The sequence below is a fragment of the Lytechinus pictus genome, chromosome 18 (assembly GCF_037042905.1).
Source record: "Lytechinus pictus isolate F3 Inbred chromosome 18, Lp3.0, whole genome shotgun sequence".
NCBI lineage: Eukaryota > Metazoa > Echinodermata > Echinoidea > Temnopleuroida > Toxopneustidae > Lytechinus > Lytechinus pictus.
Genome location: NC_087262.1, coordinates 9,532,929 through 9,552,750, shown reverse-complemented (window position 1 = coordinate 9,552,750; position 19,822 = coordinate 9,532,929). Strand labels below are relative to the sequence as shown.

Here is a 19,822-nt window from a genome sequence, read left to right as displayed (position 1 = left end):
AGGAATATGCTCTTCTGCTGATGGTCAATACTCATGCCAATGTCCAAACACTCATATTGGAACAAACTGTGAAACAGGTAAAGAATGGCAATGTCTTTTTTGCAATTTTAGTGTTTGTCTCAAAAGATTTAGACACTCTTTCTAAAGATGTTTTATATTATCTCTGTATGCTATCGCCAAATGTCCTTACGTGTGAGGGATTGTGGCTTTGCATGTCTAGATACTCATTTTACATAGTTTGTATTAATAACATGTTAATTGTTTGTCTCTCTTGATTATTTTCATTGATTTTTTTTTTCAGTGTTTGACCCCTGCGGTTCATCACCCTGTCAAAATGGAGGGATATGCTCTTCTGCTGATGGTCAATACTCATGTCAATGTCCAAACACGCATACTGGAACAAACTGCGGTGAAACAGGTAAAGAATGACAGAATCTTTGCAATTACAGTGCTAGTTTAAAACCAAGTAGACACTCTTTCCAAAGAGGTTTTATATTACATTAGTATGCACTCCTCAAATCTCCTTCCTGTGTGTGAGAGAAAGTAAGAATGTGTGTCAAGAGACTGCTCTTACATATTTTGTATATCTAATAATTATTTATCCTTCTTGATTATTTCATTTTTATATTTGAACAGTGTTTGACCCCTGCGATTCATCACCCTGTCAAAATGGAGGGATATGCTCTTCCGCTGATGGTCAATACTCATGTCAATGTCCAAACACTCATACTGGAACAAACTGTGAAACAGGTAAAGAACGGCAGTATTTTTTTTGCAACTACAGTGTTTAAAACCAATTAGATATTCTTTTTAGATAATTATGTCTTATGTTTACTCTGCATTCACTCCTAAAATCTCCTTCCTGTGTATGTGTCTAGAGACTCCTTTTACATACTTCTGCTGATGGTCAATACTCATGCCAATGTTCAAACACTCATATTGGAACAAACTGCGGTGAAACAGATAAAGAATGACAGAATCTTTGCAATTACAGTGCTAGTTTAAAACCAAGTAGACACTCTTTCCAAAGAGGTTTTATATTACATTAGTATGCACTCCTCAAATCTCCTTCCTGTGTGTGAGAGAAAGTAAGAATGTGTGTCAAGAGACTTCTCATACATATTTTGTATATCTAATAATGATTTATCCTTCTTGATTATTTCACTTTTATATTTGATCAGTGTTTGACCCCTGCGATTCATCACCCTGTCAAAATGGAGGAATATGCTCTTCCGCTGATGGTCAATACTCATGTCAATGTCCAAACACTCATATTGGAACAAACTGTGAAACAGGTAAAGAATGGCAATGTCTTTTTTGCAATTTTAGTGTTAGTCTAGAAAGATTTAGACAGTCTTTCTAAAGATGTTTTATATTATCTTTGTATTCTATCGCCAGATCTCCTTCCTATGTGAGGGTGTGTGGCTTTGCATGTCTAGAGACTAATTTTACATAGTTTGTATTAATAACATGTTAATGGTTTACCCCTCTTGAATATTCTCATTGGTATCTTTTTTCAGTGTTTGGCCCCTGCGATTCATCACCCTGTCAAAATGGAGGATTATGCTCTCCTGCTGATGGTCAATACTCATGTCAATGTCCAAACACTCATACTGGAACAAACTGTGAAACAGGTAAAGAATGGCAGAATCTTTGCAATTACAGTGCTAGTTTAAAACCAAGTAGACACTCTTTCCAAAGAGGTTTAATATTACATTAGTATGCACTCCTCAAATCTCCTTCCTGTGTGTGAGAGAAAGTAAGAATGTGTGTCAAGAGACTTCTCTTACATATTTTGTATATCTAATAATGATTTATCCTTCTTGATTATTTCATTTTTATATTTGATCAGTGTTTGACCCCTGCGATTCATCACCCTGTCAAAATGGAGGGATATGCTCTTCCGCTGATGGTCAATACTCATGTCAATGTCCAAACACTCATACTGGAACAAACTGTGAAACAGGTAAAGAACGGCAGTATTTTTTTTGCAACTTCAGTGTTTAAAACCAATTAAATATTCTTTTTAGATAATTATGTCTTATGTTTACTCTGCATTCACTCCTAAAATCTCCTTCCTGTGTATGTGTCTAGAGACTCCTTTTACATATTTTGTTTGTCTGTTATTGATTTTTTCTTCTTCATTAAATTCATTGATTTCTTATCAGCAATTGACCCCTGCAATTCATTACCCATTATTTTTTTTGTCTTTCTTATCTCCACTCTCCCTCCTCCTCCTCTCTCCGTTTAATCTTTCTCTCTCTATCTCTCTCTTTTCCTGCTTGTCTTAACCCTTATTAAACCGAGGGGGTCAATTTGACCCCTCCCCTCGATATTTCACCGCTACACCGCTGTGCAAATTTTTTTGACTGCGCAGCTCGCCGACCTTTTACTTTTAAGTCTTGGTCATCTTTTGAGACCAAATGTGCGATGCCTGGGTACGCGGTTTTGAAATTACGCAATATTTTATAAGCGCATGTCGGTCCCAAAATTGCTCAAAAACGTGATTTCGTGTACAAAGTCAAAGCAAATTGTGTTTTTAAACCAAAAATCATAAATGTTTGATTAGTTTTACTTTTGTTAGTTTAGATGGATTAATTTTTTTTTGCTATTCATGATCGCAAAAATGTCCCCAACAAAGTTCATTGAAAAAACAATTTAAATAAAAGGTTTGAAAAAAAATACATAAGAATTTAAAAACAATAAGATGCAGAAGAAATTAATTATTTTGTCGGCATTTTTCTTCTAGATTTTTGTTATAAATGTAAAAATCTATATGTTCACCAAAAATTAGCATTCTACTAGCTTTATAAATTGCAAAAAGAAGCTGCTGAAAACTGCTTATCTAATAAAAAAGAGCCAATGGAGTAAATTAGAAAGTCAAAAAGGGGCCTAAGCTTTCGATCCTAGCAGAATCTTCGTCGGAGGCAAAATGGTCATTTTGCCTCCGACGAAGATTCTGCTAGGATCGAAAGCTTAGGCCCCTTTTTGACTTTCTAGCTTTATAAATTGAGTTAAACGTATAAACATACACAAAAAATAGGGCAAATATCATATGATTATTTCCATAAATGATAAATATAAGCAATTATTTTTTTTGAAAATGTTACTTTACAGTCTTGTAGTTTGCATCTGGCTCTACGCGCGTGAAGTTTGTATTAATAACATGTTAATTGTTTATCCCTCTTGAATATTTTCATTGGTATCTTTTTTCAGTGTTTGACCCCTGCGATTCATCACCCTGTCAGAATGGAGGAATATGCTCTCCTGCTGATGGTCAATACTCATGCCAATGTCCAAACACTCATATTGGAACAAACTGTGAAACAGGTAAAGTAATGTACCTTAACTCCTGTAATTATTTAGATACTTTTTTATTACACTGTACACGGGGTTTATTTGTTCTTTTCTACATACCTCATCTTTCTAATATTCTTCCTCCCTCCCTTCCCCTCCCCCTTCTCTCTCTCGCTCTCTCGATGTTTCTCTCTTCTTTATTTCCTACTCTCTATTTCTATTTTGCTTTTTGTTTTTGTCTCTCTTTCTCTTTAAGAGTTTGTTTACGTCTATTTTAAACTAATTAATGATACATCCTTTATGATTATTTTCATTGGTATCTTTTTCCAGTGTTTGACCCCTGCGATTCATCACCCTGTCAAAATGGAGGAATATGCTCTCCTGCTGATGGTCAATACTCATGCCAATGTCCAAATACTCATATTGGAACAAACTGTGAAGCAGGTAAAGAATGGCAGTGTCTTTTTTGCAATTTCAGTCTTAGTCTAAACATTTTTAGACACCATTTCTAAAGATGTTTTATGTTATCTTTGTGTGCTACCGCCAGATATCCTTCCTATGTGTGAGAAAGAGTGGCTTTGCGTGTCTAGAGATTCCTTTTACATAGTTTGCATTGATAACATGTTAATGGTTTGTCCCTCTTGATTATTTTCATTTATATTTTTTTTCAGTGTTTGACCCCTGCGATTCATCACCCTGTCAAAATGGAGGAATATGCTCTTCTGCTGATGGTCAATACTCATGTCAATGTCCAAACACTCATATTGGAACAAACTGTGAAACAGGTAAAGAATGGCAGTGTCTTTTTTGCAATTTCAGTCTTAGTCTAAACAGATTTAGACACCCTTTCTAAAGATGTTTGATATTATCTTTGTGTGCTATCGCCAGATGTCCTTCATATGTGTGAGAAAGAGTGGCTTTGCGTGTCTAGAGACTCCTTTTACATAGTTTGTATTAATAACATGTTAATGGTTTGTCCCTCTTTATTATTTTCATTGATTTTTTTTCTTCAGTGTTTGACCCCTGCAATTCATCACCCTGTCAGAATGGAGGAATATGCTCTTCTGCTGATGGTCAATACTCATGCCAATGTCCAAACACTCATATTGGATCAAACTGTGAAACAGGTAAAGTAATGATTTAGATACTTTTTTATTACACTGTACACGGGGTTTATTTGTTCTTATCTACATACCTCATCTTTCTAATATTCTTCCTCCCCCCTCTCTCTCTCCCTCTCTCGATGTTTCTCTCTTCTTTATTTCCTACTCTCTATTTCCATTTCGCTTTTTGTTTTTGTCTCTCTTTCTCTTTAAGAGTTCGTTTACGTCTATTTTAAACTACTTAATGATATATCCTTTATGATTATTTTCATTGGTATCTTTTTCCAGTGTTTGACCCCTGCGATTCATCACAGTGTCAAAATGGAGGGATATGCTCTTCTGCTGATGGTCAATACTCGTGTCAATGTCAAAACACTCATACCGGAACAAACTGTGAAACAGGTAGAGCATTGCAGCATATTTAAAATGTCTGTGTGATTTTTTGGTGCAGGAATATAATTAGTTAAATATGTTTCCAGAGTGATGTAAGGCAATTTGTTTCCAAATAAAGACGGTTTGTAGACATAAGCGATGATCACATGTTAATTTAATTAGTGTGAGATATAGAAGATTTTGCAATTCACCCTCCAATTATGATGAGGTTTCCTCTACCCTCTCTTTGTCTCTTCTCTCTATCCTATCTTCTCGCTCCATATGTGCGTGGATGTGGTTGTGAGGATGGGTGTGTGTGAGGGTGTGTGTGTGTGTGTGTGAATGAGGTTGTAATGTTCTTAAAGGGGTACTCCGGTCAGAAAATATTTATGTCTAAATTAAAGAGTAAAATTCATAGAGCAATATGCTGAAGTTTTCATCGAAATCGGACAACAACGAAGCTATTGATTCTTTAAGTTTAGCAATATTTTGTGAAAATAATTATATGCGCGTCATCATGATTATTCATTAGATGCACTGATGATGTCACATCCCCACTTGCCTTTTTTAATGTTATTACATGAAATCATAATTGTTTCATTTTGTTCATACATGTGTGAATAATGTGTCTCATTTATTTTTCGGTTCTTGGTAGAAAGATTTTGAGTAAAACCTAATTTTTATATAATAAAATACAAAAGAACAAGTGGGAATATGACATCATCAATTTGATCATTAAATATTTATGAAGACATGCCAAGAGCTGTTTCACCGGAATAATGCAAATCTTTAGAGTGCCATAATTTTGTTAATCCTTTTCCGATTTTGATCAAATTTCAGTGTTTTGTTTGTCTGATTTTTCTCTATCTGTTAATATCAGATTATGTTCAGCCCGGAGTATCCCTTTAAGTTCGGTTAATTTCCCTGATTTCTTTTTAAAGTGACAAGAATCTTCTCTTGTGGTTTATTTTTCAACATCTACATCTTTCCCAGAGATTGACCCATGCGATGCCCAACCTTGTAGAAATGGAGGGACGTGCTCTTCCGGTAACGCTGTTTACTTATGTCAGTGCCCAAGTACACACGAGGGAACAGATTGTGAGATCGGTAGGTTTATAAGCAATACAATTTCACGTACATTTTATCTTAATTCGCCCATGCTCAAGTAATCATAAGGGAACGGTTCGTGCTATCAGTTGGTTTATAAACGATACCATTACACGTTTACAATTATATTCAAAAGATTTAATACATATAGTATCTTCTATTATGCCAGTTGCCAAGTACTTGCAAGGGATCAGATTACATTGAAAGTATATTGAGATAAAGTGAGATTAGAAGAATTGTTTGATATTTCCAGTAAAAGTCATCGTCTTTGCAGTTAACGATTATTACGTGATAATGATGATATTCACAAAACAAAAGAAATTAACATAAAGTTTAGTATTATTATGAACAATGATCTCAATTCATCAATTTTCATTTGCCAAACATATACGCCTATTTACAATAACGATTGGGTTTTTTTCTCATTATTTGAAATGACCTTCTCTCTTGATGGCCTCTGTGACGTCACTTAATGATCATGGTTACAGCTAAGCCTGCATGTAGCACAACTGAATGCGGTAGGGGAGAAGTTTGCAATCCTGATACTGACATGTGTGAATGCAGAAGCAATCTTGTAAGAACATCAAACGGGCAATGTAGGAGTAAGTTCACCCTGCTAAACGTTTACCATAAATTTTCAGGAACCGCTTTCAAAGTTCAAAATCGCAAATAGACATGAAAAAAGTCAGTTGTGCATCATTTTTAATCCGGTTTTTTGCACCGTACATAATAGCGGCAATTACCCTTACCCCTCCCTCCACTTTGCACGATAAAGTGCATGCTCCATTCTGAACCCGACCCTTCTACTCTCCTCCTCCACCGGCTTCTTTCCTGTTTCCCTTGGTCCTACCCTCGATATAACCAGCCAAAATACTAACGACCCGAAATAGACTACATTGTGCATGAGAGTGAGAAATAGTATTACATAGTTTACGATATTAATATATTGACTCAGTTTTGCGGTTTTCATAAGAAAATGAACTTTCCAAAAAAAATACGGCTGAAGTTACCGCAAGTTTCGTTTCAGTATCGCCGAAATGTTGGGCTCATTGCACTTACACTTGGCGCACATGGTCAATTAAAAATTTACCTTGCACTGGGAATAAGAGCTGTACACCGGTGGTTTTCTTTCAATGGAAACTCAATTAACAAAGATTAACTTGTTGTTTACAAGCGCAAGCCCAGACAAGGAAAAAAAAAGGTCTACAAATTTTATCAGAACAAGCTTAATTTTTATTTAATTGATTTTCTGTTTCCATCTTTTTTTTTAATTTCATTTATTGATTCATTTTATTCATTCTATTCACTTTAACGTGCCGATTAACGCGCCATATCACGCGCCGATTAACGCGCCATATCATGCGCCGATTAACGCTCCGTTTACTAGTAACAAACCGCGCTTTTTACACTAAGCCTTACAGATGAATGACTGACATTTTTTTTTTCATCTTTGATCAAAGGACCTTACACCTTCTCAATCTTTATTGCCATCGTGGTCTTGGACGATATCACATCGTTTGAGGACATTGTCAATAACCCTGACACCCCATACGCATTGGCCATCAGACAACGAATTATTCTAATGGTAAGCTGGTAACTCGTAATATGAAAACAAATGTTTATGCATCTTAGAATTAGATTTCTGTAAACAACGATGATATATACTGTGCGCCTCGGAACAGGATATTTTATTCATGAGCAAAATCATTATCAGCTATTACAAGTACTTAAAACAAAGATATGAATGAATAAAAATTCCTAACTAGACCATGAATACCAAATTTGCTATTCTCGAACCATGAGCCGGTTGATAATATACTTATCAATGTAGACCATGTATTATTTTATGGGCATTAGTTCAATCCTTCCATGACCAAACAAATGAGCAATCCTTATTATTTTACTTGTTTGAATAAATAGTAGTGCCTATAGGGCAGTCATTGTTAAATGAAGATATCCTTACGAAATTTCTACACACAGAAAAGACACATTGACCTACATTTATTCTGTTGGCCCTGTTTTCAACCTTCCTCTCAAAAGCTGTATAGCATTTTCCGGCCAAGGTATGGCAACCGCTTCTACGGCATCAGGTTCAACTCCTGGCGACTTGGAAGTCTTGAAGTTGATGTTGAAAGCATGTTTGAGGATGATCCTGAGTCTGAACAGACTCCGACACGGACAGAAGTAGCTGAGGCCCTTACAGCTGATCTTCAAGATAGTAATACAACATATGGAATCTTGGTGGATCCAGAGAGAACAATCATTTCCGGTGAGTCCAGTGCATATCACACATTTCATTGATTGTTTGTTTCATCACTGATCTGCCACGGGCATGTTTTTTACACACTTGGTGGGAATCCAAGCCATGGCGTGTTTTTCTTCAGCATGGAATTTATCCCTATTGTGCTGCGCGCAACCCAGGTGAGGTCGAGGATTAATTCCTTGAATGCACTGACTGCCGCTGAAGAAGCAGCAGGTCAATCTAAAACTAGTGTTGTAATATGTGCGTTCTCTGGAAAAGATGCTACGCTGTATAAATCCATTTAGCACCATTATTATCAATTTCATGCATATCCTTCTAGTTTCAGCTATAAACCCAAGCGATTCACTTCATTCTTATTATGTTTATTATTTTACTTTTATGTTTGACTGAATATCTTGTAAATGTTTCATCTTGTAATGTTTGACTGCATTTTGTTAACAGATAATGTATGTATATATCTATCTATAAATCTATCTACCTATTTATCAATCTATCTATCCGTCTGTATGTCTATCTACATGTATATATTTTTTAATCTTTCCAGACATTGACGAGTGTTCTAACATCACACTGAATGACTGTAGCACGAATGCAGAGTGTACCAACCTAGAAGGCAGCTACAACTGTACCTGTCTTTCCGGATACACCGATACCAGCCCTAACGGGTCGGATCCAGGAACGCAGTGTGAAGGTAATACCCTGAAGGAATTCTTGACTAATGGGGCGTTGCAAGAAACTTGCGATCAATTGCAAGTCTATTTTCGTGCCTAAATCAATCACATCTCTTTTAATTGATTGTAAATTTATGATTGATTGCTGAACTGCTTCTTATATGAAGAAGTGTTATCTGATTTACTCTAGCTAAAATTGATATATTCATTGTAATATTACAACATAGTATTTGCGATTGATTGCAAATATTTTCTTGCAACACCCCCTAAGCCTACAGATTAGTCCCAGTTAAATCAGGGACGTCCCTGGTTAAATCGAATTCCAAACAGGATAATGAATTGCTTGAATGGTTGATGATAAATGGTTTCACGGTCATGGCGCTGATGATGGTGATATTATTCGTGGTGGTGACGATGAAGGTGATTGTGGTGCTGATGATGACGACGTGATGATGTCGACGAAGAGTCAGATGATGATGATGAAGATATAGGTATTGTAACATTTACATTGATAATTGAAACCACTAGTTCTGCCAAAACAGCAACAATAAACTCACCGGATGTATTCCACTTGTAGTTTTTACTATTATTTTCCTTCCCTCTGCCTCTTACCACTACTACCCATCGTCTGATCGTACTTTTTTTATTCGGCTATAGGCTATAATCTAGGCGGAGGCTGCACTTATCTTTGCTGTTGCGCTTAACGTTAGCACTACTTCTAATTATTTTTTTTAAAGATGTTATTCACTTCGGAATGGGTTATTAATCTTTGCTTGGACCTTTCATCACAATCATTATCAGGCTTGCCAAGGAATGAATGGTCACATGCATGTTTTCAGCTAATACTTTGATTAAGAACCCCTTACGATATTATGATTTAAAGAGCATTGTGTGTGCCTTACTGGGAAAAGATGATTTATTGTTATAGACGTATATACTGTGTAATGTCTAATGTGAATTGGTACAATTACTCTTTGATTCAGCTAATGGTATGAGTGAAGGGGCCATTGTAGGCCTGGCTGTCGGGGGTGTCGTCATCGTATTGGTGGTCGTCGTCCTGAGCTTATGTACACTCGCAGCGAGGCGTCAGATGATGTATCACCGCAGAATGGCGGCAACGTCGCCCATCAGCAAACTGGGCATGATGCCAGAGGCGGGACCGGCTGTGATTCCTTGGCAAGACAAAGATACTTACGCAGGGAGCAAACACAGATCTGATATGGAGATGGGCTCCGTGGAGAAACCAGGCGATGATGAAGGACTCTACTTCTCGGGAGTGAGTCTAAATTCCTGTTGGTCCTAGTTAGGTCTCGTTTTCATTACGGTCCTAAAACTAATTTAGTGGAAACTAGTTAAACGTGTAGTGGGGACGTTCGAAGCGGTTTTGGAAGCAATCTTCTAAACTGTTTTCCTAAACTGGCCTAAGAGAAAGTTCAAGAAAGAATGGGATCTTAGACTCAATAAGCCGCCTGTCGGCCCATTAAATATTTCAGGTTTCACGGGCCTAATTAAAACAGGAAGGCAGACGATATTCATACGACCCAACCCATTACCGAGATTTTTAATTCGATATGTCTGATTGACAAAAGTATATGCATACAGTATGATACACATTATCTAACACTGATTCTAGGGAGGGCAATCACTGAACCCCTTTGTCCAAGTGGGGAAGAAATACATGACTTGGCTCTTGGAACTATTTGAATGACGGAAGAATTAGGGCTTTTTTACCGCTTCAAGTGATGAATAAGATCCCGTCACGAGATGTTTCATATATGTCATTATATTTTCGAAATGGGCCCGTCAACATACCCTTTTCTGGTCCAATTTGAATAGTCAGATATATTTTCTATCCACTGGTAGCAAACAATCCCTCCACTTTTGTCCATATTTTTATGATTTTTAAAAGTTATATATGGTAACACCCATTTCTATGAGGAGAAAGGGTATATTGCAGTAGCGAAGGGAATGGCCGTGATGACTCTTTTTCCAATTGATCTTTTTTTAAACCTGTTTTTATTGTGTAGGCATCGTAAACGACCCCATATTATATTTTTCACAGCATCAACGGAATTATAGGCGTTGAAGATATCCCTTGAATTAAGAATATACCCACATTTTTTTGACTGGTAGTTCCGCATTGTAAGAGAATGTAAACAAACATTTTTTCCCCATCACAATTTCTTTCTGTTTCTGTTTTTAGGTATATGATAATCACGGATTTAATCGAGTCTACATGGCGACAGGAAAGAGTGGATCGGTAAGCTAGTAAAAATATTTCATTCATCAATTTTAACAACAAAAAAGTATACAACAGAGTAGAAATTCAGTAAAAGTAACACGTAACAGAAGTACACGGGCTGTTTTGCCAGAAAGTGCACTTATTACCATGTTCCTCCATCCTGGATCGAGATGTCTACACTTATTTTTATCCTTATTCTCTCAATAATGATACAAAAAATAATGACTAGATTTTATAATTTAAAGGTTTTTGTAGAATATTATTTTCTTTTTAATAATAGCTTGTCTTGTGAAGAGAGCTGTTGTTCTAGCGCAATAAGTGTCTTTGGGCTGTTAGTGCAGTCTGTAAAACAACACCATTATTAGAATCAGTTTGTGCAGTAGTCCTAACAGATTCATCTGCATACAGACCAGGATGAACATATGCTGGTTTGGTGAAAATTCGAAATGTCCTAACTTATATTAAATCCTATTATGAATGAAAACTTTCCTCGTTTGTGATTTTGGGTTTCCCTTATTCATGTCATAATGTTGTTGGTAGATATTGGTGAATTAATGATGATGGCCTACCTGCATAGCCTTTTAACCTCACAACCTATTCATTGAGGGAATTTTCGCAATCCATACGCAGACGCTTTCTGTAACACACATAATATTTTGCTAAAAGCCCTTCAATGACAAAACAGCCTTTGTCGAAAATCGGTGATTCGGAACTGCATTGTCGTCAAGGAGAGGATTTCATCAACATTTTTGTTCTGACAGCTTTCCTTGATTCTGATTGGGTGAAAGGCACTGCTACTACGGTAAATGTCGGATAAAACGTCCCACAGGTCATTCCGTAAAACGCTTCCCTAGACAAACGACATATTTGCAATTTTTCGTCCAGGCCAAATCTTCGAACGATCTGCTGTCCACTAACTTTCGACAAAACCTCTCAGCTGTCCATTGCGATTTTACTTTCAAATGAGTTGGTGCGTTGAAGAAAGCGTCTGATTAGTGATTGCAAAAATGCCCTATTTGCTTCATACCCTGCCATTATTATAGTGTATCTTTTTTGTCATTTCTAACAGACACGTGGGCAATACTACCATGACTAGTGAATACATGAAGAAAGAGAGCAAATTGCATCATTCCAAACAGACACCATAAATATTCAAATTAATTTATTTCATATCTCACGAAAAAATGGGTTTGACCCAATTTGACCAACTATACTGCTCCAGTTTGACATAAGTGCCAGACGCGATGTGGGGTTTTCTACGCTTTCCCCCTGCTTTCTTGGTTTTTACGCCTTCGTCCGTATACATGATTTACATACTTTTGCATCCTTTGTTTGTTCATGATATTATTTATTTGTATATTCTGGATGAAAATGGATGAAATGTCAATCGGAAGAGAATAAATGTTTAGTTGAAATGAATTGAATGTATTTTTCATTTGGCTTTCAGGGTACAACAACAATTGTTATGTTTATTATTGTACTTCATATTTGTTTTAATACATTTAGTAGACAGAAGATAAATAGATCTAAATCTTAAAATCTAAATCTAAATCATGCTTTGCTGGTGCCAACAGAGTTTCAACTAGATATTCCAAATGGTTAGGCAAATCGCAAGCTTTCTATATCATCGTATTATTTGTCTTTGCCACATGTAGCCACCGTGCCTGGTTGCACGGAGAACGACTATTCATAGAAAATCGCCAGTCAAATCATTACTAATAATCATCGAAATAGTAAAAAAGTAAAATGTAAACAGAAGAAACGGCAATGTCATCAAAGCTACTGTGATTGGCTTCCCATAATTTTAGCAAATATAGACCATGATCTAAGTTGAACTGGACTACTGCATATGGACTTATCTATTTACCTGATTAAGAGCACTGAACCTTACTATATCATTTCTATATTGCCGATAGATCATAAAATCATACATCGTAAAACACGTTTTCTAGTTCACTTCAGAAAAGTCAGACGTCCATTATTCCGCTTCATTCCAACACTACTTTTTTTCTTGAGTAGTAATGGTTATGCACTTCTAGTACACACTTGTTTTATTTTTTGCCCAAATTCATTTTGTTGAAAGTTATTGTTAATTTGAATCTGGAATGACTCAGTTGTATGTCTGACAATTTGGAGTTGCACGGCGGCTTTGTTTCTCTGGTATTGTTAATTGATTCATAATTCTTTTATACGCTTTTTGTATCATGCTAATTTCACAATGCTACCAACATGACCAAGCTTAAGTTATAAACAGAAACAACGCACTTTTCAAACGCTTGTATTTAAGCGCCCTTTAAAATATGATCTGTATTATTATTATTTTTGTCTTGCTAGGGATTTGTCTTCAAATACGCATGCGCATACAGTCGAAATATTACATTATCTTTCGTGTAAGATATTGACAGAATTCTTATGTGTTGTCCTATACACTTTAGTCTCACTGCGTGTCTCGCCTCAATGAACTGGTTGTTAATTTTTGATGTTTTTTTTCACAAAACCTGCTCTTTCAACAATAGATGTTATTTCTTTTTAATGTACCAAATCTTACCATGTTTTTAAATATTATTTTGATGTTGCATTACATCACTTTTTTTATTCGACAGTTTTTTTATCTAATTAAATCATAAACAAAAGAAATTGAGAACCGATTGTGTTTATGTTGTAACTTTCCTCTCCTTACATGCTATAAGTTTATTCATGAGCTATCCTAGAACAAATCACCTTTGACATGGTTAAGATGGTAAGTGATTAAGCCGTGCGGAGGGGGCCGTCGTTACGATGCGAAACGGTGATTAAGTGTGTATTTAAGGCATATACCCCCCCCCCCACACACACACACACACGCTCGCGCGCGCGCATGCACGTTCAAAGGTATGTTAATGCGAAGAGATATCTTGATGTGGATGTGTGAATGAGTGTGAGGGTGGGTGGAAGTATGTGTGTGTGTGCTGGATTTTACAAGTACATACCATTCTGATATAATCATTTACTTCTGGGGCCAACCTTGGAGGTCAACATTCGGAGGATGAGAGAAAAGAGTGTAATGCACGTGAGGGAGGATGTGTGTGTGTGTGTGTGTGTTTGTGTGTGTGTGAGTGAGGGCCGTATGGGGGCACGTGTGGGGGTGTTGAGTTTTTACAGACGTGTATCAATCAGATATAATTATTTACGTCTGAGACCGGGCCCACCTTTAGCGTCACAATCCGGAGCCATTTCGTAGTTCCATCCTGCACATGATCAGAAGAAGGTCATTTGGTACGAAAGTGACATGGTGGTTTGATATTAATGAGATTAGCATCAACTTTGATGTATTGATTATTCATATTTTTTTCATTATATTCAAAATTGTATTCATTAGATCCACAAAAACAACAATGAGTCCACTAGCAACTGGTATTTCACAGTTGGCCAAGTACATTGTTATAACAACATGGTAAATGCATTTAAATTAGAATGCAACAAATACCTTCAGAGTGTTCATTGACGTGCTATTCTAATCACAATTTCTTCATCCTGTAAGGCATGCTTACATAATCTGCCTATTATAATGAAAGAAATGAAAGGTCATTTGACCAAAATTGTCCATCAAGTAGCTACGAAGTGGTCTATTCGGAACTTCCCCCGAATGTCACGGTAGCCTGGATAACATTTGCACGCCGTTTCGCATTACTCAGTTACAGCTTTGGTATAATCAGTTCAGCTTTGTTTACATCAGTTCAGCTTTGTGGAGCGTTGTGGCCCAGTGGATTAGTCTTCGGACTTTGAAACAGAGGGTCGTGGGTTCGAATCCCAGCCATGGCGTAATTTCCTTCGGCAAGAAACTGATCCACAATGTGCTGCACTCAACCCAGGTGAGGTAAATGGGTACCGGTAGGAACTAATTCCTTAAAAAGCTGTGTGCGCTATGAACGCCTAGCTTAGCCGGGTAATATAGGAGCGCCTTGAGCACCTAACAAGGTGGATATGTGCGCAATATAAATACCCTATATTATTATTATTATTATTACATGCATTCTTGATGCTTACTGTCGATGTCATCCATTTACCTTTGACTTTCAACCTGCTTCTCTTGACAGTCTTTTCATATTCAGATGTGTTCAATCATTACATACTCACAGCTGATTCTTTTGTTCAACATTCTTACTAAAGTATGTGGTCATCATCCCGACGTGTTTTATTCATCTCAATACACTTAGCTCTTATCAGTTACTCTATGAATTGGACTCTTACATTTTAGTAAGCTCATCCATTCTCTTTAGTTCGATTGGTTGATAATTTGAGTATATGTAAATCTCTATGATTCTGACTCCTGCGGTGGCAAAGCAGCAATGTATTTAAATCAGTGCACAACCAGACTTCATCGAGTTTCGCTCAATTATGTTCTTGTGAATTCAGTTCCTGTTACCTTCTCCGTTTGCTTTGTTGTTTTATGTGTGATTATGGTGTGTGTTTCCCTTTCTCCTGTTCATTTCTACACAACTGGTGGCTTATTTGAGGACCCCACAACAGGTAAAGGATCATATCATTTCATCTAAAAAATCGACCAAAACTGATTTTTTTGTTCTTCAGATAATCACCTCATATGCACTAAATGTGAATAGTGTTTGATGTATTACATAACATATGAAATGCTTCTTGTTGCATGACATTGCACATTTAAAACTCGAGATTCATAATCTGCCTTACTCTGTGATGGATTTTTTTTTGTCAAACCTTCACCACTATTTCTCTATTTTATCAGATAAATTGATAAAATATATAAATCATAAAATGTAGAAGAGTTAATTGGTCATCATTACCGAGAACTTTATTCTTAGGCCTAAATACACATTATACAAATATCTTTATTGCTGTATGATTTGTCATTTTCTTGTCAGTAGATTAAAGTATAGTGAACAAGGCTATAATTTTTTGTTATTTTAAGAACTCATCGAGTAATTGTTCTATTTTAACAAAGCCATGGCATAAATACTTCCTTTTCAATGGTAGGAACGTTTGCACATCTAATGAGAATTGTGAAATGTCATTTAATGGCTTCCATTCCCCGATTCCAACAACATAATTATGTGACACTATTATTCATATAACGATATCCAATATTATATAACACAGATTATATGAAAACCTAATAATAATGCTTTTATTTTGCTATCAATATTTTTTATTCGTGATTTCCATTACCTGTCACTCAGGCATAATCTATTCTATTTGATTCTTATTGTCTTTTTATATTATACCGGTAAAAGAGAGAGAGAGAGAATAATACTATTTTAATATCGTTTTCGATTTCCTTCACTTCAACTGGAATAAGACGAGAATTATTACGAATTAAAATCTGTATTCAGCTAAAATAACAGTGGAAAAAATCCTAATACCCAATTCTGATTTCGATAGTTGAAACATTGAAATACAGCAAAGACCAATCAATTATTGGGGAAAAACCGCAACTCATGAGCTTCTCTTTTATCTCCAAGTTCATGTTGAGCAAAATTGTTAATTTATTTTCATAATTGCAGATTAGAAGATTAACAGTGCGAATTTTTCGAATTTTCAAATAAGAGCAAGATTTTACATATTTCGTTTCCTTTTCTGATTTCCGTCCCATATGTATATGTGTATATATATGTGTGTGGGTGTGTGTGTATTCATACATATATATATATATATATATATATATATATATTATTACTTATGATTATTTTATTCGATTTGCCGAAGCATATATATATATATATATATATATATATATATATATATATATATATATATATATATATATATATATATTTCGTAATTCATTTTTCACACGTCTGCGTATTTCCCCCTTGTGCAATTAATGATACCAGGAAGATTCGGCGATATCGTCATCGATAATACATGAATCACATTAATATCATGTGCTTTTACATTTAATTGTCGAGTAGATAGCACGTTCATAACTCCTATATAGGCCTACCTGATTCCGACTGTGCCAGAGTTTAAATCGCATGGTCTCTGATTTAAAAGAAAAAAATCGAATTTTAGGATGGATATTGAAAATAATTTCTCTTCATATGAGACTTATTCATCTTCGTATGAGCGAAATCAGCCAAATCCGTGTTATTACTATGGGTACGCAGTCGGTGTTCTTAGTCACATAGCCGGGATCATATCAATTATTGGCATCGTCATTACGGCCATCACGCTACTCACTATCGCCTGTCATCGATTTAGAAAGAGGCACTTCGTATTCGCCTTCAGCATCGTCCTCGCTGACTTACTGCTGGATATTGCCAACCTCGGTATCTATGTATGGAGATTGTTTGGTTTTACCTGGGTAGGTATGATTATTATCTTGACCAGTTTGAGTAGAATTGCGGTGTTATATAATCACAGTGTGTGTGTGGGAGGTGCGTGTGTGTGTTTGTGTGTGAGAGAAGTTTTACATATACCACAGCTTTGGCAACTCTTTATTTAAATATGCTGTGAAAGAAATGAGTAAAGAGAACAATGGTATGTATATAAATTTATATCAAACTATGGAATAGTGAGAATGATAACCAAAAGATAAGATTTTGTTTTAATTTTAGTAGTTTGAGCTTTAAATATTTGCATGGTGGTAAGAATAGATGAGATGGTTAAATAACGGTTACACCATCATGTTAGGTAGTCCTAAAAATGAGTGTTGGGTTCAGGCGTGGATCCAGGGGACAGAGGGGCCTTGCCCCCCCCCCCCCCCAAAAAAAAAAAAAAAAAAAAAAAAAAAAAAAAAAGATGGAGAGAAGGGAAAGAAAAAGAATAGAGGAGGGAGAGGGGACGAGGGGAAGAATGGGAAGAAAAGGGAAGGGATATATGCCATATACAATAAATGAAACCTCACAGCGTGAAATGGCACGATATGGGAGTATAACAATTAGGTATAACCTTTAAAGTAGCTGGAAAACCAACGGGGTGTTGTCCCCCCTCTCAAGTTCTGAGTGATGCCCATGGACAATTAAGTTTACCAACTCTCCGACTCTCTTTCCTTACAGGATCGCGGGATAATATGGATCTTACACACGCTACTTCTCCTCGTAAATAGTTCAAGTCTAGTATCGACTGCAAATGTTCTGTTCGTGGCTGTTGATCAATACATCGCCTTCAAGCTCGACCCCTTCGGCACAAAGAAGATTCTTACCAATCCCCGTCGAGTCATCATTTGCTTCGCAACCTGGGTGATCATGATAGCTGCATCTGTGCCAACGATATTATCGTCCACCAGTGACAATCGATTCTACCGACCGTACATTTGTCATTCTTTGTTAATCTTCACCGTAATTTGTTATATCTTCGTCTACAGAACGGTAGCTAAAAAACCCGCTGAATTAGCTGGCAATCACTATCAAGTGCGAAGAAGAAGTCGAACAAAACGTGTGTTGCAGAATTACGCCCTTATTTTAGTGACAAACTTGCTCCTCTTTACCTTACCAGATATCGTATACCTGTATTTCATTGTTTGGTGTACGTCATGTAGATCTCGCGTCGAATTTTGTATATATGCCGTTTGGGTAATCTTGCACACTCTGAATACATTGGCAAATACTTGCATATACTGGTGGCGCGTGAGGGAATTTCGCGCCATATTGATGTGTTGAAAGGCGTTTTGTGACAATGGACTGCTTTTTTGTAGTTTATGCTTCCCGGAAAAAACCACAGGCAGATAAAGGATGGTGATAGACGTACGTCGAAAATCCAGACTGCTGCCAGATCGCACTGAGCCCACCTTTGGATTATGATATGAGACGCCGAATGTACCAATATTATATAGAACAATTATTTGTTATATAATCATTATTTATTAAATAATATCTATTATTTATATATAATTTACATTTTATTTGTAAATAACTACTATTATATAAAATATCATTTCTAATTATTTATATATAATTCCAAGTAATACTTCATTATTTGTAAATAATAATAGTTCGACATTCCATTATTTATAAATAATGATTATTTGTTTTTCATTATTTATAAATAATGATTATTTGTTTTTCATTATTTATAAATAATGATTATTTGTTTTTCATTATTTACAAATAATGATTATTTGTTTTTCATTATTTATAAATAATGATTATTTGTTTTTCATTATTTATAAATAATGATAATTGGTTTTTCATTATTTATAAATAATGATTATTTGTTTTTCATTATTTACAAATAATGATTATTTGTTTTTCATTATTTATAAATAATGATTATTTGTTTTTCATTATTTATAAATAATTTGTTGAGTTTTCCATTATTTATAAATAATGATTATTTGTTAAATAATGAAAACGTCTACTTCATTATTTATAAATAATTTTTTCGAGTGCACCATTATTCTCATTATTTATAAATAATCATTATTTAATGTTCGAGTTTTCCATTATTTATAAATAAATTAAGATTATTTGTTAAATAATGAAATATCTACTTCATTATTTATAAATAATAATTTTGTTTCAATATCCCATTAATCATTATTTATAAACAATTTTTACAGTTTGCCATTATATACAAATAATCATTATTTATATACAAATAACCATTATTTATTAAATAATGCCATTATTTATTAAATAATGCCATTATTTATTAAATAATGCCATTATTTATTAAATAATGGAAAACTCGCTATAACATGCAAATGTGGGACCGCCCATGATATGAATATTCATGATGCGATTTCCTTTTTCGTGATTTTTCTTCACAAATTTTTGTCCATTTCCTCTTCATAATGACATTTCTTGAAGCAATT

General features: G+C 35.4%; 1 protein-coding gene across 1 annotated transcript in view; it reads left to right on the top strand.

The window, feature by feature from the left end:
• The window catches only part of LOC129281574 (neurogenic locus notch homolog protein 1-like), a 35,062-nt gene extending 22,588 nt beyond the window's left edge, over positions 1-12,474 (top strand). Inside the window, exons 12-22 of the mRNA XM_064113432.1 lie at positions 3,969-4,082; positions 4,311-4,424; positions 4,689-4,802; positions 5,766-5,879; positions 6,368-6,481; positions 7,340-7,464; positions 7,920-8,148; positions 8,687-8,833; positions 9,797-10,089; positions 11,017-11,073; positions 12,125-12,474. Of these exons, the coding sequence (XP_063969502.1) occupies positions 3,969-4,082; positions 4,311-4,424; positions 4,689-4,802; positions 5,766-5,879; positions 6,368-6,481; positions 7,340-7,464; positions 7,920-8,148; positions 8,687-8,833; positions 9,797-10,089; positions 11,017-11,073; positions 12,125-12,151 (1,448 nt within the window). The 3' untranslated portion in view covers positions 12,152-12,474. The remainder of the gene's footprint in view (positions 1-3,968; positions 4,083-4,310; positions 4,425-4,688; positions 4,803-5,765; positions 5,880-6,367; positions 6,482-7,339; positions 7,465-7,919; positions 8,149-8,686; positions 8,834-9,796; positions 10,090-11,016; positions 11,074-12,124) is intronic.
• Positions 12,475-19,822: the final 7,348 nt, after the last annotated feature.